Genomic DNA, 21,377 nt, shown 5'->3' on the forward strand with positions numbered 1-21,377 from the left:
GGTGTTTTTTATAACTTCAATTATCTGGGATCATGGGTGGCCAGTAGGGAAAAGGACATCGGGGTCAGGAAAGCTCTTGCGTGGAAAACGCTCCACTCCCCTAACAACATATGGAGAATATGGTCAGAGGAATCTACTGTAGCTGCTCTCTAACTGAAGTGTGTAGAGGTAATGTGGGGAGAGGAGTCTACTGTAATAAAAAAACACCCAAACTGGAGCCTCTGCAGTGTGCGAGCTTTATTTATTTTCTGTATTCTTGCCTCGAGCTCAGCACCTGCCCTACACAGGTTTTGGATGTGCGTGTCTCGCCTTTTTTCACAGACAAAATGAAGACATGGCATGACAGGAACGGTGCATGTTATAGACGGTTTTCATGGAATTGTGTTGTTAGGGAACAGTTTGAAACCTAGCTTATGTCCTGTCAGTTATTGTATTAGCAAACACTGCAACAATAAGTAAGCTGGGGGCAATTTAGAATGTTTTTTTGTTGTCAAGTTAAAACCGTCTATAGTTATTCATAGATTTCTGTTGACATCAAGCAATTTTTGCGGCATCACCGCCATCTTGAGGACCAATTTGAAACAACAAGATGCCCTCTATTTGCTGCACAATTGGAAACAGAGTGGAACACTAGTGCCAAACAAGCACTGATATCTCAAAAACAAGACTAGGTAAGCAAAGTTGAGCCGGACACGGATACCACTGCTGCTCAACACTCGCAGATGCGTGTTTCAACACTGGGGAGTCAGTCAGTCAGTCAGTCAGTCAGTCAGTAAGCCCCTGAGACGTTTGTTGGCCGGCCTGTTCCGGGTCCGGCAACTATCTCACTACTATAATAAGACAGAGGGTTCCGCGTGCGGCTCACAATTAAATATGTGCGAGCACGCAAAACTTTCTTGTGCGCACCAAAAACTAAAAGATGTATGTATTTTTACCCATGTCTGGTGTGTGTCTGGTGCGCACCAGATACTTTCTCATCATGCGTACCAGATACTTTCTCGTGCGCACCGGGAAACGTAAGTTTAGGGGCTCCGTATGCTGGTTCTCTTAAGGACAGCAAAACAAGTAGACCATGTGCTCACCTCCTCTCTCCCTATGGCCTCCATTCTCTCCGTGTCTCTCCGCAAAGCCTCCTTGTCTCTGTCCAGCCTCCTCTGGGCCTCTCTCAGTCTGTCCAGGTCCGTCTGGAGCTCCTCTCTCTTCCTGTGGAGCTCATCTCTCTCCTCCTCCAGCTCCCGGCGCCTCCTCCCACCCTCCTCCTCCTCCCCCCGGAGCCTCTCCTCCCTCTCGCTCAGCCCTCTCTCCCTCACATCCCACTCCTTCTCTCGTCTCCTCTTCTCTTCTTGGTGCGCCGCCTGTTGTTTCTGAAACAAAAAATAAAGTGTATTTAAACATTAGGACACTCAATTATGACATGATTGCCACAGCCCGGAGTAGAGCTGCAACAATTAATTGATTAGTTGTCAACTATTAAATTAATTGTCAACTATTTTGATAACCGATTAATTGGTTTGAGTAATTAAATAAATAAATAAATAAAACATCTGATTCCAGCTTCTTAACTGTGCATGTTCTGGTTTGTTTACTTCTCTAGGACAGTAAACTGAATACCTTTAGGTTGTGGAAAAAACTATTTGAGGACGTCTTCTTGGGCTTTTGGAAACACTGATTGTTTTTCACCATTTTTGTGACATTTTATAGACCAAACAACTCATCGATTAAGTGAGAAAATAAATAATTCACAGATTAATTGACAATGAAAATAGTTGCAATATAATGCACTATTTGATCAGTGCACAGTACAATCATGATTGGGGTGCTGAGAACAAGCCAGAGTGAAGTGTTTTGTGAAGCCAAACCTGCAGGCTGGCTGCCTCCTGTCTCTGTCTCTCCAGACTCCTGTGTTTCTCCTGCTCGATGAGGGAGGAGGGCCGAGAGGAGGAGGAGCACAGGGAGGAGGAGGAGGAGTGTCTGGAGGAGGAGCGCTCGCTCAGGGCCGCACGCTGCTCCTCTATGAACGAGTCCTGCTGCACCACCACAGCCTGGGAGAGGGACACGCTAACTGTTAGCTGCATGCTAACTTCACAGCCTGGGAGAGGGACACGCTAACTGTTAGCCCCATGCTCTTTGGAGCCAATCTAGCTTCATGCATTCATCTCCACTAGGACAAAGTCATTTTAGTTCCTACCAGTGATGGATAGAGTGCTGGAATTTCCTACTCAAGTAGAAGTATTATTTTGCTGTTCATTTACCTCAGTGTTTGTAAAGTATTGGTGTAAAATGTACTTTAACTCATTGAATGCCATGGACGTCCTTCGACGTCCAATTAAATAGTGACGTAGAATGCCACGGACGTCCTTCGACGTCCAATGCGTTTTTTGACGGTGGGACGTCGATCAAAGCCTTCCGCAGCTCCTGTACAACTATAGTAGCTATTGGAGGTGTATAACCTATTTTACGGACTCATTAGGTGGCGACAGTGCTTGCTCGGTGCAGTCCAGATTAGAGACAGGTCCGAGAAACAGCCTAAAAGCCGTGGATCAAAGACAAACGGATGCATGCTCCCAGAGCCATTTGCTCTGTCGCGGGAGCTGACATTGGCTCCGAACAGGAGTCAATCCGCGCTCACAACTGAGCCCCTCTGTCCCTGTCTGTCTGTCTGTCTGTCTGTATAGTTTCTCCAACCGATTAGCAGCCAGGAAAGCAGCCCCTGACGCCAAACCATTCAGCAATCCGGGTTGGCTCTTCCCTGCTGTGGCGCTGAGAGCCGACAGCAGCACACAAACGCAGCACTCCGAAAATATAATGGTTGCGTGAGGCTGTGTGCAGTGTGGGGAGGAGTTTACGGGGGGAGGGGGGGAGGGGGGTGGTGCACGCAGGGCATCACACAACAACTACGTCACTACATCAGAAAATATTATCTTCAGACTCAGTGAATGTGCTTGAAATGCTGCATTTCACAAAAGGCGGATTATCTCAGCTAATAATTTGAAAAGCCTGAAAACGCTGAAAACAACCTATCTTCTCCGGCTCATAACTAAAGAACGGAAAATGGTATCAATAAACTTTTTTTTGCTGATGATACAATAGAGCCAGCTCGTTCTTGTGCGTGTTCGGTGTTTACATAGTAATATCACACAATATTCTGTGGGCCTCGAGAAATCACTGAAAACGCTCTGAAAACTCTGGCACTGGGAGCATCCGTTCTCCAAAAGTGGCTGGCACTGAATGAGTTAATAAAAGTAAAAAGCATGTAATCTGAAAGGGAAAGTTATGAACATTAGTTACTTTTGAGAAACTTCAAGAGAACGTTGCTGTGTTGTGATATTTAAAATTAGTTTTAATTGGATAAACGTCACAACGTAAAAAAAAAAAAAAATCTCAATTCAGAATATGAATGAGATTATGAGATTTCCACTTCCGCAACTGCACTGTTGAGCTCTATGGGGCAGGAGATGTGTGTCTGGTACCTGCAGTGACGTGAGCAGGTCATGAAGGCTTGTGACGCTGTGCTGCACCTGCTGGATAAACACAGCATTACATCACATTACAGATTCAGTGCTGGGGAAAACAAGAACAATTACCCAAACAAGCATTTAACTCTGAACATATAAGATGTTAACCTGATGCTGCTCGCCACACAGGGACAGTTTCTACCCAACTGCCATCCACCTCTTCACTGAGCCCTGATAGCCCCCACAAATATTGACTTCATCATCATCTCCCCCACTGACACTATCCTACCACCCCCCCCCCCCCCCATTATGTAAATTTATATTTTGCACTTTATAATTTGTGATTGTTTTTCTGTATTGCTTTGTCTTCTACTATTGATGTAGTCAGTCTCGCTGGCCAGCCTCCTCTCCCTTCCGTCCGAGGAGTCTGGCGCCGCAGGTCTCCATAGTGGGATTGCGATGGGCTGTGCTTAGCGGCAGTGCCCTTGGAAAATAGTTTCAAACAATCCAACTTGCCGTTTTCAGCGTGTAGCAACCTGGTAGCAATGAGCTAGCGTGTAGGTTTCTGCCGTTAGCTTGCTAGCTAGTTAGCGTTGTTGTTTTCACTGAGGAGGCAGGGCACTATTTACAGCGACACACAGGGAGGAGGGAGCCCATGTCAATCAGGGACCATGTCTGATTGACATGGTCGGAGCCAATGACAGAGTTTGTAATAAGCCGGGAGCGGACATCCGGCTGCCACCGAAACAGTCGCTCAAATGGGAGAGCAGAGTAGAGCAGGGGAGGGTTTATCCCAGTTATGGAGACCTGCGGCGCCAGACTCCTCGGACGGAAGGGAGAGGAGGCTGGCCAGCGAGACTACTATTGATGTGACCGCTGCGCTGCATGCTTGCACTAAGTCAAATTCCTTGTTTGTAATTATTACTGTGGCTATTAAAGTGAATCTTGAATCTTGAGGCTGAATACACAGTGCCGGGGTGAGTTGTCATGTTTTGTAATGTAACAATGTTCATAATAAATGCCGCAAAGTGCCACACACGATTTGGTTACTGGATGTGGTCTCAACTTTCAATTAGATTTTCATATAAACATACAGTGTCTAAATGTTAGCTGTCAGAAAGTGAAAAAGTGTCTCTGATTTAAATGAGAAGCAACCAAACCTACCTCATTGTTTCTCTTGAGCAGCACCTGTATGCTGGTGGCACCCTGAGGTACACACACACACACACACACACACACACACACACACACACACACACACACACACACACACACACAGCATGTTAGGGTTTACAGCACACACAAAATCCACGTCACCATACTATTGTATTGTTGTGATATAAAAACAACACACACACTGACACACACCTTCTTCAACACGCTGTCTGACTCGGTCCTGCGAAGGTCCAGTGACTCCTCCCCTTCTTCTTTCTCTCCGTCTGGGCAGAGAGAAGACGAGAGAGAGGGAGAGATGGAGGGCATCAGGACATTACATGTTTTTAATTACAGCAGGTGATTAAAACCTTATTATTTTTATTATCATACTTTATTATATAATAATAATCTGAATACAATACATTCAGTTTTTTGCCAAGCTTTTGCCTTGAAAATGTTCAAAGGAAAAGGAAAAGTGGGTGGCGTATATATCCAGTATGTGTGCACCGACCTGCATGCGAGTATAATGCATGGGTGTGTTTGTGTGTCTCACTCTTGGCGCTGTTCATCTGGTGACTGTCGAAGCCTCCGAAGGTCTCGGCTCTCCTGGGCAGACACACCGGTCCCACACCGCCCCCTGTCAGGCCCACTGGAGTACTGCACCCTGCTCCACATGGCCCACTGTTTACTAACGTATGCAGTGTCTCAACTAGAGAAAGACAGAGACAATTATTAACAACATTCTCTCTCTCTCAAGGTGGATTTCCATCCAGCTGTTTTTATGCGAATTTTCAATTTGCGTGTGAAAAAACCTGACTGGAAACGTCAGAAAATTCGAGAAAACACAATTTGAAGGTTTAGACCGCCCGCCGCTGTGTGTTTTAACTGTATATAACTTATAGAATTCTGGCTTGCCTCTGGCCAGTGACACTTAGGAAAGACTAGGTGACAACCAAGTATAGTTTGGTGACGAGCTGGAGAGACAGTTGACGGCCGGAGAGACGGCAACCCGGTACGGGATGGGATTAGCACCCCATCTTGGCTCTCTCGTGAGGGAGAAATCCACAAACGCTACGGATTAGCCTCCTGAAAATCTGCGCAAGATCGGCGCGGCCTGGGGTCCTCCAGGCTAGAGCGAGGTGCTCGACGCAGGTAAATGACGTGCAGCGCACAGGCCCTCTTGAGGCGTCCTTGAGGCATCCTCTCAGCCTCTGGATTGCCTTTGCCCCGTGAGGGTCTGGTGAGACGAAGGAGGAGCACGGCCGGGAGTAACCCACAGAGCCTAGATCCTCCATGCACCGAAGGGCCAATACTGCGGCGTAGCACTAGCTCTATTGCAGCGGATTGGGCGTTCTCGTTTACCCCTCCCGCGGGCAACGTTGCAGACAGAGTAGTAAGGCTGATCCGTGAGCGGCTTCTGGGACGCGAGTCGGGGTCTTAATTGGCCTCGGCTGGGTCTATTGGGCGAGGGTGTATGATGTTGACAGACCCGAAACACCTAACGACCCCAGATAACATCACTGATGACGCGTCCCAGCGCATGCGGCAGTAGTGTATTTGAGAATATAGAAGACTGCAGGAATAACACTGAATTAACATTTTGTTCACTTACAGTAACTGCTCAGTGGATTATGTGTATGTCGAATTGAAGAGTGGCGCCTGCCTGGTAATAATTTTATGGCGTCGCTTTGTGAATAACCAAGAAACATTCAATAAATAGATGTTTTTCAGGAGCTCGGTGTAATCAGCAGAGGCAGACAGCATGCTAGAAATGAGCGCGCGATAGTTCTAGTATTGTTTATATATCCCTCTCTCTCTCACACAACTCTCTCTGAAAGTCTCAACTCTGAGGCGGAGTGGAGAACTCGTCTCTTTGGGCGGCCTCCGCTCACCTTCCCTCAGGGCGTCTTTCATGATTGGCTCTCCCTTGGTGAGGGGCGTGGCCCTGAACAGCATGCGCTCTCTGATTGGGCCGGCATCCTCGGGGGTGAGGCTACAGTCACACAGGTCTCTGAAGATGTGGACCTTCTCCACCAATAAGGAGATGATCTGCTCATCTTTCCTGCGTAACACTTCTGGAATAAACACACACACACACACACATAAGCACTATAACATAACAACATAACATAAGATAATAGAGGGCGGTGGTCACCTCTGATCTCCTTACCTCTGATCTCCTTGGCTCTGTTCTCCTGTTGCCTCCTGTCCTCCTCTGTCTCACTGGGAACTCCCTCATCCTCATCTTTCTCCCTGTCACGCACACACGCGCACGCACACGCACACGCACACACACACACACACACACACACACACACACACACACACACACACACACACACACGAGTCAAATACATTCCCAGTCCCACATGTTCATGTATTATTAATTATTAATAGCTAGCTATTAACAATAATAATAATAATACTATTATAGTTATGATTATTATTAATTATTAAGAATGTTCTGATAAAGTGTATTTTCCATCCAAATAAACATATGTAAGGCATAATCAACGACTAGATGTGCGTTTAAACGATTTGAATGCGATTTTAATGACATGGAGGTGAAGGACCACCCGACGCCTCCGCAAAGTACAGTAAGTCTTCTTTTTAAGGTGAAACATTCTAAGGAAACAGGCAAATACTTAAGGGTGTTTAAAGTCATATCGGTGCAACAGACATGGGGTCAGTAGTGTGTGTGTGTGTGTGTGTGTGTGAGAGAGAGAGAGAGAGTGCGTGCGTGTCTTTACATGCAATGCATAGCCTCCTGTATAATGGCCATCCAGGTGTTGCGTTCGTCCTTGCTGCTGGCCAACACCTCCACCATCTCTGGCTTCGCTGTGCCGGCTGTGATCAGGAACAGACCTGAGGGAGACATCAGACCTCCATTAGAACAGTCGTCATCACAGGCTCTGAGGGTCAGTTTGATTTCATTTCAGTCACAGAAGAGAGACAGACCTCGCTCCTCGTTTGCCACCTCCCGGAGGATGAGCTTCTGTAAGGAGATCACTGTAGAGCGCTGATCCTGGGGACAGACAGAGTTCAATCAATGCCCCACACAGTCACATCTTTAACAAACGACTGGCCTAAAATACCTACTGAGGATCACACTGATGAGAGGTGAATCAGTCATTAGTATGAAGTGCATTAGGGCCGCACCGTATGCAAAAAATATAATACATATATGTATATATAGTTTGTGTGTGTATGTATATATATATATATATATATATATATATACACACACACACACACACACACACACACACACACACACACACACACACACACACACACACATAAAAATAAATAAATAAATATATACACAGTATACTGTATATATATATATTTGCGGTCTTGATTGGAAACGCATAGCGCATGCTTGGATACAGCAAATTAATCGATCCAGCATGGGGTCTTTTTAATGCGTGCTGGAAGAAAGCACAATGTATAATGATCCTCTCCTTGCTCCTGTCTTTTTACTTTCACTATGACACTGCCGCTCCCTCTCTTAATGCATGCTATAGGTCTCTCTCTCTCTCTCTCTCTCTCTGTGTGTGTGTGTGGAGAGAAAGAGCGAGAGAGAGCTCTCTCTCCTCGCTCTATCTCTCTCTCTCTCCCTGCCAAAGCATATAATATGATATTATCAACCCGCAGCCCGGCAGCAAATGCTTTGCGGACCAGCAAAGGTCCGGGACCCGGTGGTTGGGAACCACTGTTTAAATGGACGCAGGGGTAATTCCTGCACAAAAAGAACAATGAATCAAACATTCTCAGCCTTTCCATCACAACTTACCAAAGAGGCAAAGATGTATTTCTGGTCTTTTTCCTGAAGAAACACCAAGAAGTCGGACAGGAGCATGGCTTTGACATCTGGACAGAGAGAGGACACTCTGAATGGGTTGGGTTTTCAAAATCTGAGACTGTGGGCCTCCCCTCAGACAAAGCTTGGAAAAAGCTGCCCCTTAATTGAGTGAAACTGCTTAGTTTCTGTTCTTAAAATGTTTTATATTTTTGAAAGATTATTTTGTTTCAAATTGTTTTAGTATAACAGCACATTGTTTATGTAAGTTGCCGATTTATTACCAAAGCATTTATCAGTACAGTAACGTTAAGATTGAAAAAGATATGAATGTGTTGCGTTACATGTCAATTTAAGTGGTCCTCCTACATTTTGTGCTGGTGCTCCTAAAACTTTGAGTAAGGCGCACCAGTGGTCCTAGTGGACAAAGTGATTCTGGAGCCCTGTCACCATGATGTCTTATGACTGTACTTGTATTTTGACCGATTTGTGAATAAAGTGAACAGATGAAGCAGGAAGTGGAATGGGGCAGAGTAAGTGGTGTAACCTTTGAGACGTCCAGCAGAGTTTTTGAGCTGCAGCGCTCCGTCATGCAGCAGCCTCCTCCCTCTGATCAGGTCCTCTTTAGCAAAAATCAGACCACTCTTCGTCATCATGATGGACTTGCTGTCGGTGCGACTAGGAGAGAAGGGACAAATCACAACGTTCAGTCATTTCACCCATTCTTCATCTCTCCAAGTGCATCAGTACAATGACCCCATTAACACCTGGCATTAAAATGTGTTTTGAGTAATCAGGTTGCAATCGGATAGTGCTTGACCACATTAACCTGATTACATTTATACCTGGTATTAATGTGTCTCCAGTGTCCACATTGGGATCCGATTGTGATTGGATCAAGCAAGCCCCATAGCATAGAGCAGCAGAGAAACAGCGGTGACTGTTGTTGTATGGGGATTGAGAATGCATTTGCATTTACTGTACACTTGTGTTCAATGTGGTCACATAGCGTCCCTGACCACCTCCGGAGGTGGTTTAGCCAATTCCGATCACAAGCCGTCCTCAATGTGTCTTGGGTGCATTTACACCTGTACTTTCATGTGGTCAAGCACTAACCCATTGCAATCTGTATCACCCAAAACACATTTTAATGCCAGGTGTAAATTGAGTCAATAATAAGCTTCAGTGGAGGTCAAAACTCAGGGCCTTAAAGGGTTAATGTTTGTGAACAGATCCCGCTTTTAAACCTGCAGTGTGGAACTTTTGTCTCCCCCTTCTGGCAGTGAGAGTAATTACTGTTTACGTGTGCTTATGTCATAGGCTCCACCATAGCCTACCCCATCACTACTGTTGTGCAGGGCCATATGAAACCAGTTTTATTTTATTCCAAATTCCGTTTTATTTTATTTTCCAAATTCTGTTTTCTCCATTTTAATTTTAATTTAGGGGTTAGGAAAGTGAGTGAAAGTGAAAACCAAGTTGTGAGGTGACGTTTTCACAATTGAAAACTCAAACTCTATGCCTATTTTACAATAATGAAATCTTTTAGGTTACTACAATAATTAGACCTACCTTTATCAATTTCAGGAAAATTCTGCAATATTCCTAGCCTGATTGGCTCTTCCGCTTCTGCTAAACACCCCCATGGCGTCGGGGCCAGACCGTCACGGAGAACCAAATGAAATGTGAGTTCACGTGACGGGCTGGTTTACCAGGCTACAATATTCCATGTTTTACAGTTGATTCCAGTTGAAGACAGCCAGTAAATCAGGCCTGTAGTAAGGCTGGTTTACCTGTAGACGTCCTTCAGCCGTCGCTTCTTCTCCTGCTCGTTGACTTTGCTGTCAACTGCCGTGATCAGCTCCTTCACACAGCGCAGGGCCTCAGAGACACAGCCGTGGTCTGCATCTGTGTCTGTGAGAGCCGAGAAACACGAGCCATTAGCTCAGCTCACCTAGGGCTGGATAGTAAATAGTAAAAAAAAATACCTCCTACCTCCTATTCCTAACCACTTCTCCTTGACCTGGATGGACAACGTCCTGAGGTCAAGGAAAGATGTAGGACTAGAGGGAGAATTCATAAGGGCTTAGGAAAAGACAACCCTGATGGTACAGTAAGAGAATCCCACTGCACTTACACTAGTACATACATGTAGAGTACACTAAGCTAGCCAGGCTCAAAACACCACTGAGTGACTGAAACACTAGCTAACGCATACAAGTCACACTGATTTCAATGCTGAAATCCGTTTCCTGCTCAGTTGTTGAGAAAACGGTGTTTCCGCATTAGCAATCTAATCAAGTGAATCGGCCGAATCATGCCGAATGGTGCGTCACTTTAGCCTGAATTGTCAACTTGTTACACTCCATGTCCTCCATGGTACTGTACTTTTAATGATGCTTCTGGCCATTATACATTTGGGCCTGGGCTCGCTCGTGAATGCAAGCGGACATGTCACATGACCTTGGGCTGCACATCACTGAAGTAAAACCAGGAAGAAAAACCCCTTCAAAATGCTTCATGCGCTGGTCAGCAGCTTACGTTCCAATGAATGGGCGGCCATTTTTCCGTTCAGCCTTCACTTACAGTTACATGTATATAGAACCTCCTTGATTCCAACAGCTCGTATTCATGGCTGCCACTGATGTACTTCCGGGTCTTTAGGAACCTTCCTCACCAAAAAAGAGAATTCAAACGCAGCCCTGGTGTCCTACTCATCGACTCTTTGACTTCAAAAAGTCTAAAGAAATGAGGCCTTGTGCATTTCAACTGTGTTCTGGTACCTTTGGTGTGCTGGAGTATTCTCTGGAGGAGAACTGGATACTTGGTGATCCTCTGGGTGACTAATAGAACACACTCTGGAATACTGAGCCTCCGCACAATGCTGCTACTCATCGTCCTCTGCCAAAACAACACAAAGGTACAAATAAACACACTTAAGCAGAAAGGACGAAACAAGAACTCACAAAATTCAATGAACGAATACTTGGGGACGGTTTGCAACAATCGACCATCACAAAACATCTATGGGCAGATTCTTTGTTTCCTTAAAGTATATTTAATATATTTAGAGGATATCATCAACAGTGTGATCTGTGCTGACCTTGATGAAAGCCTGGAAGCGTTTGTCCTTGGCATGGAGCTCTTTGTAGAGGTTGACAGAGTCGTTGTGTCGACTGCAGAACTTCCCGTAAACTTTCTTCATGCGCTCAGCATTGCAGCCAGAAAACTGAACAAAACAATAGAAGAATAGAGCAAAAATGTTATTATAGCAGTTGTAAACCAGGAGTCAACTTTAAAGATGGGGGCAAAATCATGACTGTCATAATAGTGATAAGGGTGTAGCAATACGCATATTTGTACCAAACCGTTTTAGGTTAGATACTAAAACTGAAATGAATCTATTGTTGTTGAACAGTGCAAGTCTTCTTCAAGGATATCATGGTAAACTAAAACTGAAAGGAAAAAGTAAATTGAAATAAAAATTTAAACTAGACTGTGAAAATAATGAAACAAAAACGTAAAATATATTTAAATAAATAAAAAATGTTAAAATCAAGGAAATTTCTCTGGCATTTCAAATTTTCTGCGGTTTCGAAAACCGAACCATGAATTTTGTGAACCGCTTCTGCCCTAGTGAATGACTTAGCATAATGTTTTTGCTGAATTAGTTTTTTATTTTATTTGAATACATATTTTGACGATTAGGGCTTGTTATTCTGGCTTCCTTGAAAGCACGAATCTCTTCTCTCTTCTTCATCACCTGATTGGTGAGGACATCTCCGATGATGCGGATGAGGAAGCTGTTGTCGTCCCGCCCCTCAGCGAATGAGGCTCTCTTTCTCTCCAGGAGGAGGGACAGGAAGTGTGTGTGTGTCTCCAGGAGCTCCTCTAGCATGGGGAACACCTGGAGGAGAAAAGGGACAATTAACCAGGGCCTGTATTCACGGAGCATTTGATCATCTTACCACTAGGAAGACTCCTAAATAGCACTAAAAGTTCCTAGCTAAGAGTTTCCTCTTAAAAACCTGTTCACAAAGCTGCTGAGACCAACTTTTACTAAGGAACTCTTAAGCTAAGAGAAAGGGCAGGGTTGACCCCGTTATGAGTGATGGCAGACATTTAACAGGTTGGTGAACAGATCCCACAGTTGACTGTGGGTCCAACGTTTTAGAACATCATTTTGCCAAATAGCATTTTTAGTGATATAGAAGAGAACATAGCAGAGGGATACGATTTTGGAGAGATACTTCCTGTTTGGGTGACTGGATCTACTTTTATTTTTAAATACTAATTCAATAGAAATGCACGATGGACCCAGGATTCTTTCTAGTCTCAAATAGGAACTATCTTGCCTAAATGGTATTCCTCCGCTATGTTGTCTGATATATATATATATATATATATATATATATATATATATATATATATATATATATATATATATATATATATACACTGTATAAGAGGGAGCGGCAACGGCCTCTGAGCAAGGTTACCTTGTCCAGCGTGTGATTGTCCAGCTGCAGCTCTGTATGAATGCCTTTATAGTAAACCTCAGACATTATCCTCAATGTCCGCACATGGTGGAACTCTGTTTGGTACAACTCTGTTAGGGGAGGGAGGCAGGGGAGGAGGGAGGGAGGGAGAGAGAGAGAGAGAGAGAGAGAGAGAGAGAGAGAGAGAGAGAGACCGAGAAAGAGAGTAACGGAGTCTTTATTTATTACAAATTATTTTCTATTATTTCTATTGCAGCTATTTCCAGCGATTTATTCTTCATTTTTTATTTTACCATAGATGACGTCTTGTCTCTTGATTTCGTCTTTCTTGATCGTCTTCAGGAACTTCTTGTCCATCGAGGCGCTCCATGAGTCGGCCTCTAAATCTTTCATCTCGCACTCAAACTCTCCCATCAGCTGGCTGTCCATCATCTCTGTCCCTTTAAACACACACGTGCACAAACATGTCAGCTGGCTGTCCATCATCTCTGTCCCTTTAAACACACATGTGCACAAACATGTCAGCTGGCTGTCCATCATCTCTGTCCCTTTAAACACACATGTGCACAAACATGTCAGCTGGCTGTCCATCATCTCTGTCCCTTTAAACACACATGTGCACAAACATGTCAGCTGGCTGTCCATCATCTCTGTCCCTTTAAACACACATGTGCACAAACATGTCAGCTGGCTGTCCATCATCTCTGTCCCTTTAAACACACACGTGCACAAACATGTCAGCTGGCTGTCCATCATCTCTGTCCCTTTAAACACACATGTGCACAAACATGTCAGCTGGCTGTCCATCATCTCTGTCCCTTTAAAAACACACATGTGCACAAACATGTCAGCTGGCTGTCCATCATCTCTGTCCCTTTAAAAACACACACGTGCACAAACATGTCAGCTGGCTGTCCATCATCTCTGTCCCTTTAAACACACATGTGCACAAACATGTCAGCTGGCTGTCCATCATCTCTGTCCCTTTAAACACACATGTGCACAAACATGTCAGCTGGCTGTCCATCATCTCTGTCCCTTTAAACACACATGTGCACAAACATGTCACCAAATTGGTCAGCAAGTGAATTAGGGATGCACCATGATATCGACTGATAAAGGCTTTAAAATAAAATGGCCCGAAACTAATATTTCTGCCGATATGACAGGCCGAAGAAATGACACTTTAATTATGCCCAAATGTTCAATGCTTGACTAAATGGCATGTTTGACATAACCTAAGTTATAGTAGTTTTCTTATTTTACACAGTGAATTTGCACATTTTGAAAAGCATTGTATTTATGTCTGCATCTACCAGCGGTGGGTTGAATTGAAAAATATTGGCATATCGGATATCAGCAAAAAATAAAAAGATAAATCAAATAAAATTGTGAATCTCTACGGTGAATGACTGAATATGTGAATGGGGTTTTCACAGGTTAACAGGGTTTTCACTTATTTCTCCATTGTGTGTGTGTGTGTGTGTGTGTGTGTGTGTGTGTGTGTGTGTGTGTGTGTGTGTGTGTGTGTGTGTGTGTGCGTGTGCGTGCGTTTGCTTGCATGCACACGCACATGTGTGTGGCTGATCCTACCTTCATCAGTGAGTGACTCAGTGGAGGCGTTGACCTTGCTCCCCTGGCTCAGAGAGTCAGTGGACTGCGACAGAAACTTGTGGCTTTTCAGAGAGACTTCTTCTAACCTACAGGGAACAAACACATCCAAAAGCTTTCAATGATTGGTTCAAATAACTACACTCCTTGTGTTTGCATTTCCTACCACTTTATATTCTTCAAAAGGAAGAGTCATTTTTGACAAATCTATAAGTGGATTTTGAGGAAACATTAAGAGTCCACTAGTTGAGAGAGAGAGAGATATATATATATATCAGTATACTATATACTATATATCAACTAGTGGATGGAGGCAGTCCCTGAAACTTCCACGTTATTTTTGGGTACCCACAAAAAGCCATTTATGGAGGAGATGGCCGAATTTGGAGATATAAGGTTTTCCGTCTGACAGCGATGCTATGTAATAAAAGGCATGTGTCTGTCTCACCCTGCTATGTTGCTGGTGGAGATGCTCTTGGACAGGTTGCTGTGTGGTTGTGTGTAGGACAGGATGCTGGTCTGTCGCCGTGGAAACAGCACAGAGACCTGCTCCTCTGGGCTGGGCAGCGTGGACCAGCGTTCCCGTGACGATGACGATGATGCTGAGGATACAGACGATGCTGAAGATGTAGCTGTTAGGGACACAAAGACAACATGACCCTTAAGCAGAGATGGGAATTAACTAAGTAATCAATGCGTTCCTAGATATCGCGTTAACGAACATCGGATGGACATATGGATGGACGGACAACCCGAATTCATAATGCCTCCGGCCTGGCTATCGCCGGCGGAGGCACAGTTCCTCTCTCTCTCTCTCCCCCCACAACTGTTTGGTCCGAAAATGCTTTTGGCCAAATTTACAAACAAAAACGTATTACTAGTCATCGCCAGAAATGACCAGCATTTAACTGAGAAATTGCACATTATAACTACAAAGTGTTACTTGTTATTAGCAGAAATTACCAGTTACTTTCTGACAATTCTTATGTAAATACACAGTAATGACTCTGTAATGTGTTTATGGTTTGTTTGTGTAAAACAGAATGTGTGGTCTTACATCTACAACTGAATTGCTAATTCCCCATGGGGATCAATAAAGTTGCATCAAATCAAATCAAATCTATGTGCTTACATTTACTCCTCAAGTTAACAGCTGACCCAGGAACAGGCTCTGGCACCAACGCCTGCTGCTGGAAACAAACAACATTATTAAAAGGGAGCTGTCACTCAAATGAAGACCTCACATGCTGTATGGGATTCTCGTTAAAGGCTCACGTCTCGCTAGACCATATAGTCCATGGGCCAAACCCCAAAATTTGACATATCGGTACCACTCAAGTGGGCAAATTCTAATCATGATTTTTGAACAGGTATATATCCATAGATGATATTTTAGTATGATAGCCTTTGCAGAATGGTAGCTTTGTCACAGTTATCAGCTCATGAAGTTAGCCAGCCCTTAAAATAAATTGGATTCTAGGCGCTGATGCATACCCTATTCTATGCAGATTTTCAGTAGCCTACCTACTCATGTTCCATGAGAACTTGTTTGACAGCATTTTAAAGGGCCTTCTTAGCTTTCATTTGAGCTCAGTTGTGAGTCTGTCTGACAAATAAAGAGGTCACATGGGCTCTTCAAAGTGTCTGTGACATTCATTTTTCCACAATTTTCGCCTAAACTATAGTCTTTATTTCAGCACTGTGGCATCTAGGAACATCACAGACACAAACAACAAACACTGGAATACTCACAGGACTATAAGGATTCAGAAAAGGTATAATGTGCCCATACTATCCCATCGTGAGGAGTGAATTTGGCCCTTAAGGTAGAAGTGACTTCTCAAGGGAAATGAGCCAGAGCCCTAAATGTAACATATCGGTACCAGCCAGGTGGGCAAATTTTACTTGTGATTTTTTAAATTCATATACATCCCTAGATTATGTTTTTATATGATAGACCTTGATGACTGGTAGCTTATTAGTGCTTATCCCCTCTTAAATTATGGACTGCTGTCGTTCAAAACCAGGAAAGTGCCCTCCCTGGAAATCATCTTTCTATCATTATCCGTTGCCTAGGGTGTGTCTGGACTACTGTTAATATTACATAGATATAGGCAAACTATCCTATGATATTGTACATACTATACTATACTATACTAGATATACTATGCTTGTCTACTAAAGTGGCACATTTCTCAGTCAAAAACAGAGTAAATTGACACGTTTCTCAGTCAAAAATAGTTTTATTTGTGTTACATTATATGAACAGCTACATTCAAAATGTTTCCAGTCCTTCAGGACAATATTAGGACAATCTACCCTTCCTGAGACACCATGCCACCCACGAGGGCAACACCATCATCGTCATTCACATCTGAGTCTGCTGGTTGGCACATGTTTGTAGTTTGCACAGGTTTGTGCACTTCAGACCATTATTGAGACCTGTGCACTCTGGTGGTTTGCACAACCTCACACACTTGCAGGAGAGCAACTGCAAAACGGTCTGGTGCTGGGGAACCACGCATCCACTGGATTTCAAGCTGCCCCTCATCGTCTGTGGTCCACCCATGGTCCTTGGGGCTTGGTACAGATGGCTGGGTTTGAAGCGACCGTCTAGAGATTGCAGTCTGATCGTTTGCATGAATGGAATGCATTAATAGCCAATCCTCAAATGGTGGAAGCTGGCTGGACTCGACCTCCCCACATCTGGTGCAGAAAAGTTGGTATCGGAGGAGGTTGACATCTGTAATGTGTGTAGAGGGTACATATGTGGTACATGATTTCCAGCAGCTTCTTGAAGAGCTCATTAGAGACATCCCAAGCACGGCCGAGCTCAAGGAAGGCTTCTGTATATGTCCTGTCTGTTCAGGGTGCCCACTTTTCCGTGTCCTGCAAAAGCGCTGACAGTGTTGCAGCCAGTGAACGTGTGCATGCCAATCAAGGCACCAGCAATACTATCGCCGCGTGATTTGCATAGTTTGGTGATGTCCAGGAACATTGTCTTGTTCTGTGTTCCACATTTTTGGTACATTGGGCATGGGATGTCCTTGCTCCAACCCAGAGTCAGTAGCAGGACATCTGTGTCTGCCATGATGATCACTGCCTTGAAGCCAGACTCTGCTACATGGAGAGCATGCATTAGCATGCAGGTGTCAGCTTCTTCCTGAGAGGATTTGAGCTGTGTTACCTCCTCCCATTGGTTCTTGTTGATTTTGAAGCAGACTACTTCACAGGTAACATATAAGGCCTTGTCTTGTAGTTTCTATCTGTGTTTGGGTCCTTTCCATTCCTCAAACAAGAATTTGATCAGACTGGCTTTGCTGGCAGTGCTGTAGAGCAGTTTCCCCCACTGCTGGATGTTGTGGCTGGAATCATGCAGGTTGGCTACATCTGGCGGGGCAACAGTTGCAGTTGACAAGCTGACAAACTCATATTGGTCTGGACTGAGTGGATTCACAAAGGAGTTTTCCATGATATCAACAATGGAGTGTACTTTAAGGACCATAGGTGGACCACAGATGATGAGGGGCAGCTTGAAATCCAGTGGGTGCACGGTTCCCCAGCACCAGGTGCCGTCTTGCAGTTGCTCTCCTGCAAGTGTGTGAGGTCGTGCAAACCACCAGAGTGCACATGTCTCAATAACGGTCTGAAATGCACAAACCTGTGCAAACTACAAACATGTGCCAACCAACACAGTGAAGAAGAGCTTGCTGCACAGCTGACAGACTCAGATGTGAATGACGATGATGGTGTTGCCCTCGTGGATGACATGGTCTCAGGAAGGGTAGATTGTCATAATATTGTGTTGAAAGACTGGAAACATTTTGAATGTAGCTGTACATATACCGTAACACAAATAAAACAATTTCTGACTGAAAAGCGTGCCAATTTACCCTCTTTTTGACTGGGAAATGTGCCAATTTAGTAGACAATTAAGTATAGCATATATATCTATCTAGTATAGTATAGTATGGTATGTATAGTATCATAGGATAGCATGCCTATATCTAGACATGTAATATTAACAGTCAGTAGTCCAGACACCCCAGGGAGAGGATATAATGAAAGAAAGATGATTTCCCATAATTCCCATAAGTCCATAATTTAAGAGGGGTGGTTAAGCACTAATAAGCTACCATGGTCATCAAGGTCTATCATATAAAAAGATAATCTAGGGATGAATAGGAATTTTAAAAAATCACAAGTAGAATTTCTCCACCCGGATGGTACCGATATCTTACATTTTGGGTTCTGGCCCATTTCCCTCGAGAAGGCATTCTTCTACCAAATTCAAAGGGCCAAATTCACCCCTCACGATGGGATAGTAGTGGTTCATTATACCTTTTCTGAATCCTTATAGTCCTATATGAGTATTCCAGTGTTTGTTGTTTGTGTCTCTGATGTTCCTAGATGTCACAGTGCTGAAATAAAGACTATAGTTTAGGCGAAAACTGTGGAAAAATAAATGTCACTGACACTTTGAAGAGCCCATGTGAGCTCTTTATTTGTCAGACAGACACACAACTGAGCTCAAATGAAAGCTAAGAAGCTAGCCTTTAAAATGTTGTCAAACATGTTCTCATAGAACATGGTTAAAGGTCCTGAGCCTAAAATAGGTTATGCATCAGCACCTAGAATCGAATTTATTGTAGGGGTTGGCTAACTTCATGAGCCGATAACTGTGACAAAGCTGCCATTCTGCAAAGGCTATCATACTAAAATATCATCTATGGATATACTGTATACCTGTTCAAAAATCATGATTAGAATTTGTCCACTTGAGTGGTACCGATATGTGCAATTTTTGTGTTTGGCCCATGGACTAAATAGGGGAAAATAAGAAAATGTCCAATAAATATGAAAAGCTACTCCTGTGGAAAGGCTATCATATATTAATTTACTTATATTGACCCTATAAACAATTTAGTATAGGTAAAGTTTTGCCCACCCATATGGTACCGATATCTGGTCTGGCCCATGGACTAATACAGTTGATGCTCATTTAGTTTGGCCACTGTACTGCTGGAACCAGCAGTAAAGGTACCGTTGCAGTCCGTTGCCCACAAATGCTAATGCTATGTCATGTGTTGCAGACCTACCTTCATTTTGCTCTTGGTGCAGACAGCCAGACTCTCTCTGCAGCTCTTATGGACGTGGACACCACAGTCTGCAAACAGACGCATTGATCATTAGAAGCATTCTAATCTTAATTGTTATTTAAAGCTGCAATAGGCAACTCTTTTGACTCGAGAAACACTGAATAAATGGGATATATTACATTAGCAGTCTGTGTCTGTCTCTGAACCATGGCGAAATCAAAGTCTATTTGCTGTAGGTGTGTCATGCAGGCGTGGGCGTGGCCAGTGGCCAGCTGGCTGTGGCTATCAAGGTGAGACTAGCTGCCAAAGAGCAGAAAAGTCATAGCAACTACATAACATAACAACATAACAACTATGGAGGAAAGCAAACATTCAAAACCACGGTAGACGCAAGCATCAGACAAGACATTTTTCTCTCGAATTACAGTGGTCCAGCAGTTATGTCAATGACACACACACACACACAACACAACACAGGGTGACGCAATAGCCTGCAAGACCAACAGAGAGGATAGTTGGCCAGCAGAAGTCTCAGCCATGTCAAATTTTTCTTTATTTTTTCCACATTCTAGTATAGAGACATCAAAACTTTGAAATACCACAAATGAAATCAGGCAGTGACCAAAAAAGTGTTAAACAAATCCAAACGGTTTTATATTTTGGATTCTTTAAAGTAGCTGCCCTTTCTTTGCCTTGGTGGAAAGGCAAAGGCTTTGGGGGGGAAGATGTTCCTGCATAGGATCGACTTCACTATTTATAATTGTCTAAGAAACACATTTGAAGCATTTAAAGGGAGGCGCTGCCCATTTTCAACCCACTTTGTATCATTACAATGTCAGTCATTCTGCAGAGGGGCAGTCTTTACCTTGTCTTCATGTTCTCCTGCACCTGTACAGAATGATGCAAAACGCATCATTCTGTACAGGAAGTGAACAGATGTTGCTCCAGGGTGGCTTCGAAGGGGGCCGTTATTGTTTCTTTTTATTTTCTCTGTATGCGCACATCCACAGAGAGTCGCATCGAGAGCCTTAACGAGCGTTAATTAGTAATTACCCATAACAGCTGGCGGGGGCGGAGTTTCTGCAGGCAGTCAAACGTGGATGACTCGATGCACTGTCCATCTGCTTTATCTTACAGAGATTATAATGATACAAAGCGGGTTGAAAACCAGCAAAGCCTTCCTTTAAGCAGAAGCCTTTTAGATCAAAATGACTTTAAGAGAAGTAAAAACATTACATCGGTTGTCCCTAAATTTTTGACAAATACAGTACACAAAGTACAGTGTGCAATTTGTTAAACAGGGTTTATGGCTTGTTACTGATATTTATCTGAATTTGATGCCATCGATCTTTCTACATTCCACCGTCCTTCTATTAACCCATTGATACCTGATGCAGCATTTGCGTGTATATCCCTCATTTGTGTGCGTATCCCTTTAAGACCGCGAACCGCGTCAACGCGGTTCGCGGTCTTAAAGGGATACACACACAAATGCTGCATCAGGTATCAATGGGTTAAAGTCCAGTGTATGTGGTGTGTATATGATTGTGAAAACGGTGACAGCATCATTTCCTGCCTCTTCAGACCAACAAGTTCCTGTTAAGTTATTGTCATGTGATAAACGCTGCTTTAAGAAACAAAGAAGTTTTGTCATGATCATTTTGATGCTGAGAAATCCCGTCGATCTTGTTTAAGCCATTATGTTATGTGGTCATTAAGACGATTTCCTGGAGGGTTTTTACCAGATCAAATATAA

The 21,377-nt window shown here is 43.7% G+C and overlaps 1 protein-coding gene across 1 annotated transcript in view; it reads right to left on the reverse strand.

Moving 5' to 3' along the window:
• akap13 (A-kinase anchoring protein 13) overlaps nt 1-21,377 on the reverse strand; it is a 77,700-nt gene that overhangs the window by 8,955 nt on the left and 47,368 nt on the right. The window contains exons 14-35 of the mRNA XM_083654692.1: nt 19,622-19,689; nt 15,655-15,712; nt 14,971-15,154; nt 14,505-14,611; nt 13,205-13,351; nt 12,912-13,021; nt 12,176-12,319; nt 11,516-11,641; nt 11,196-11,313; nt 10,206-10,326; nt 8,960-9,090; nt 8,407-8,483; nt 7,569-7,635; nt 7,361-7,475; nt 6,781-6,863; nt 6,503-6,685; nt 5,164-5,319; nt 4,824-4,894; nt 4,620-4,661; nt 3,471-3,518; nt 1,860-2,042; nt 1,083-1,364 (exon numbers count right to left, since the gene is read on the reverse strand). Of these exons, the coding sequence (XP_083510818.1) occupies nt 1,083-1,364; nt 1,860-2,042; nt 3,471-3,518; nt 4,620-4,661; nt 4,824-4,894; nt 5,164-5,319; nt 6,503-6,685; nt 6,781-6,863; nt 7,361-7,475; nt 7,569-7,635; nt 8,407-8,483; nt 8,960-9,090; nt 10,206-10,326; nt 11,196-11,313; nt 11,516-11,641; nt 12,176-12,319; nt 12,912-13,021; nt 13,205-13,351; nt 14,505-14,611; nt 14,971-15,154; nt 15,655-15,712; nt 19,622-19,689 (2,621 nt within the window). The remainder of the gene's footprint in view (nt 1-1,082; nt 1,365-1,859; nt 2,043-3,470; nt 3,519-4,619; nt 4,662-4,823; nt 4,895-5,163; nt 5,320-6,502; nt 6,686-6,780; nt 6,864-7,360; nt 7,476-7,568; nt 7,636-8,406; nt 8,484-8,959; nt 9,091-10,205; nt 10,327-11,195; nt 11,314-11,515; nt 11,642-12,175; nt 12,320-12,911; nt 13,022-13,204; nt 13,352-14,504; nt 14,612-14,970; nt 15,155-15,654; nt 15,713-19,621; nt 19,690-21,377) is intronic.

Source organism: Poromitra crassiceps (assembly GCF_964638095.1).
Source record: "Poromitra crassiceps genome assembly, chromosome: 18".
In the NCBI taxonomy this organism is placed as follows: domain Eukaryota; kingdom Metazoa; phylum Chordata; class Actinopteri; order Beryciformes; family Melamphaidae; genus Poromitra; species Poromitra crassiceps.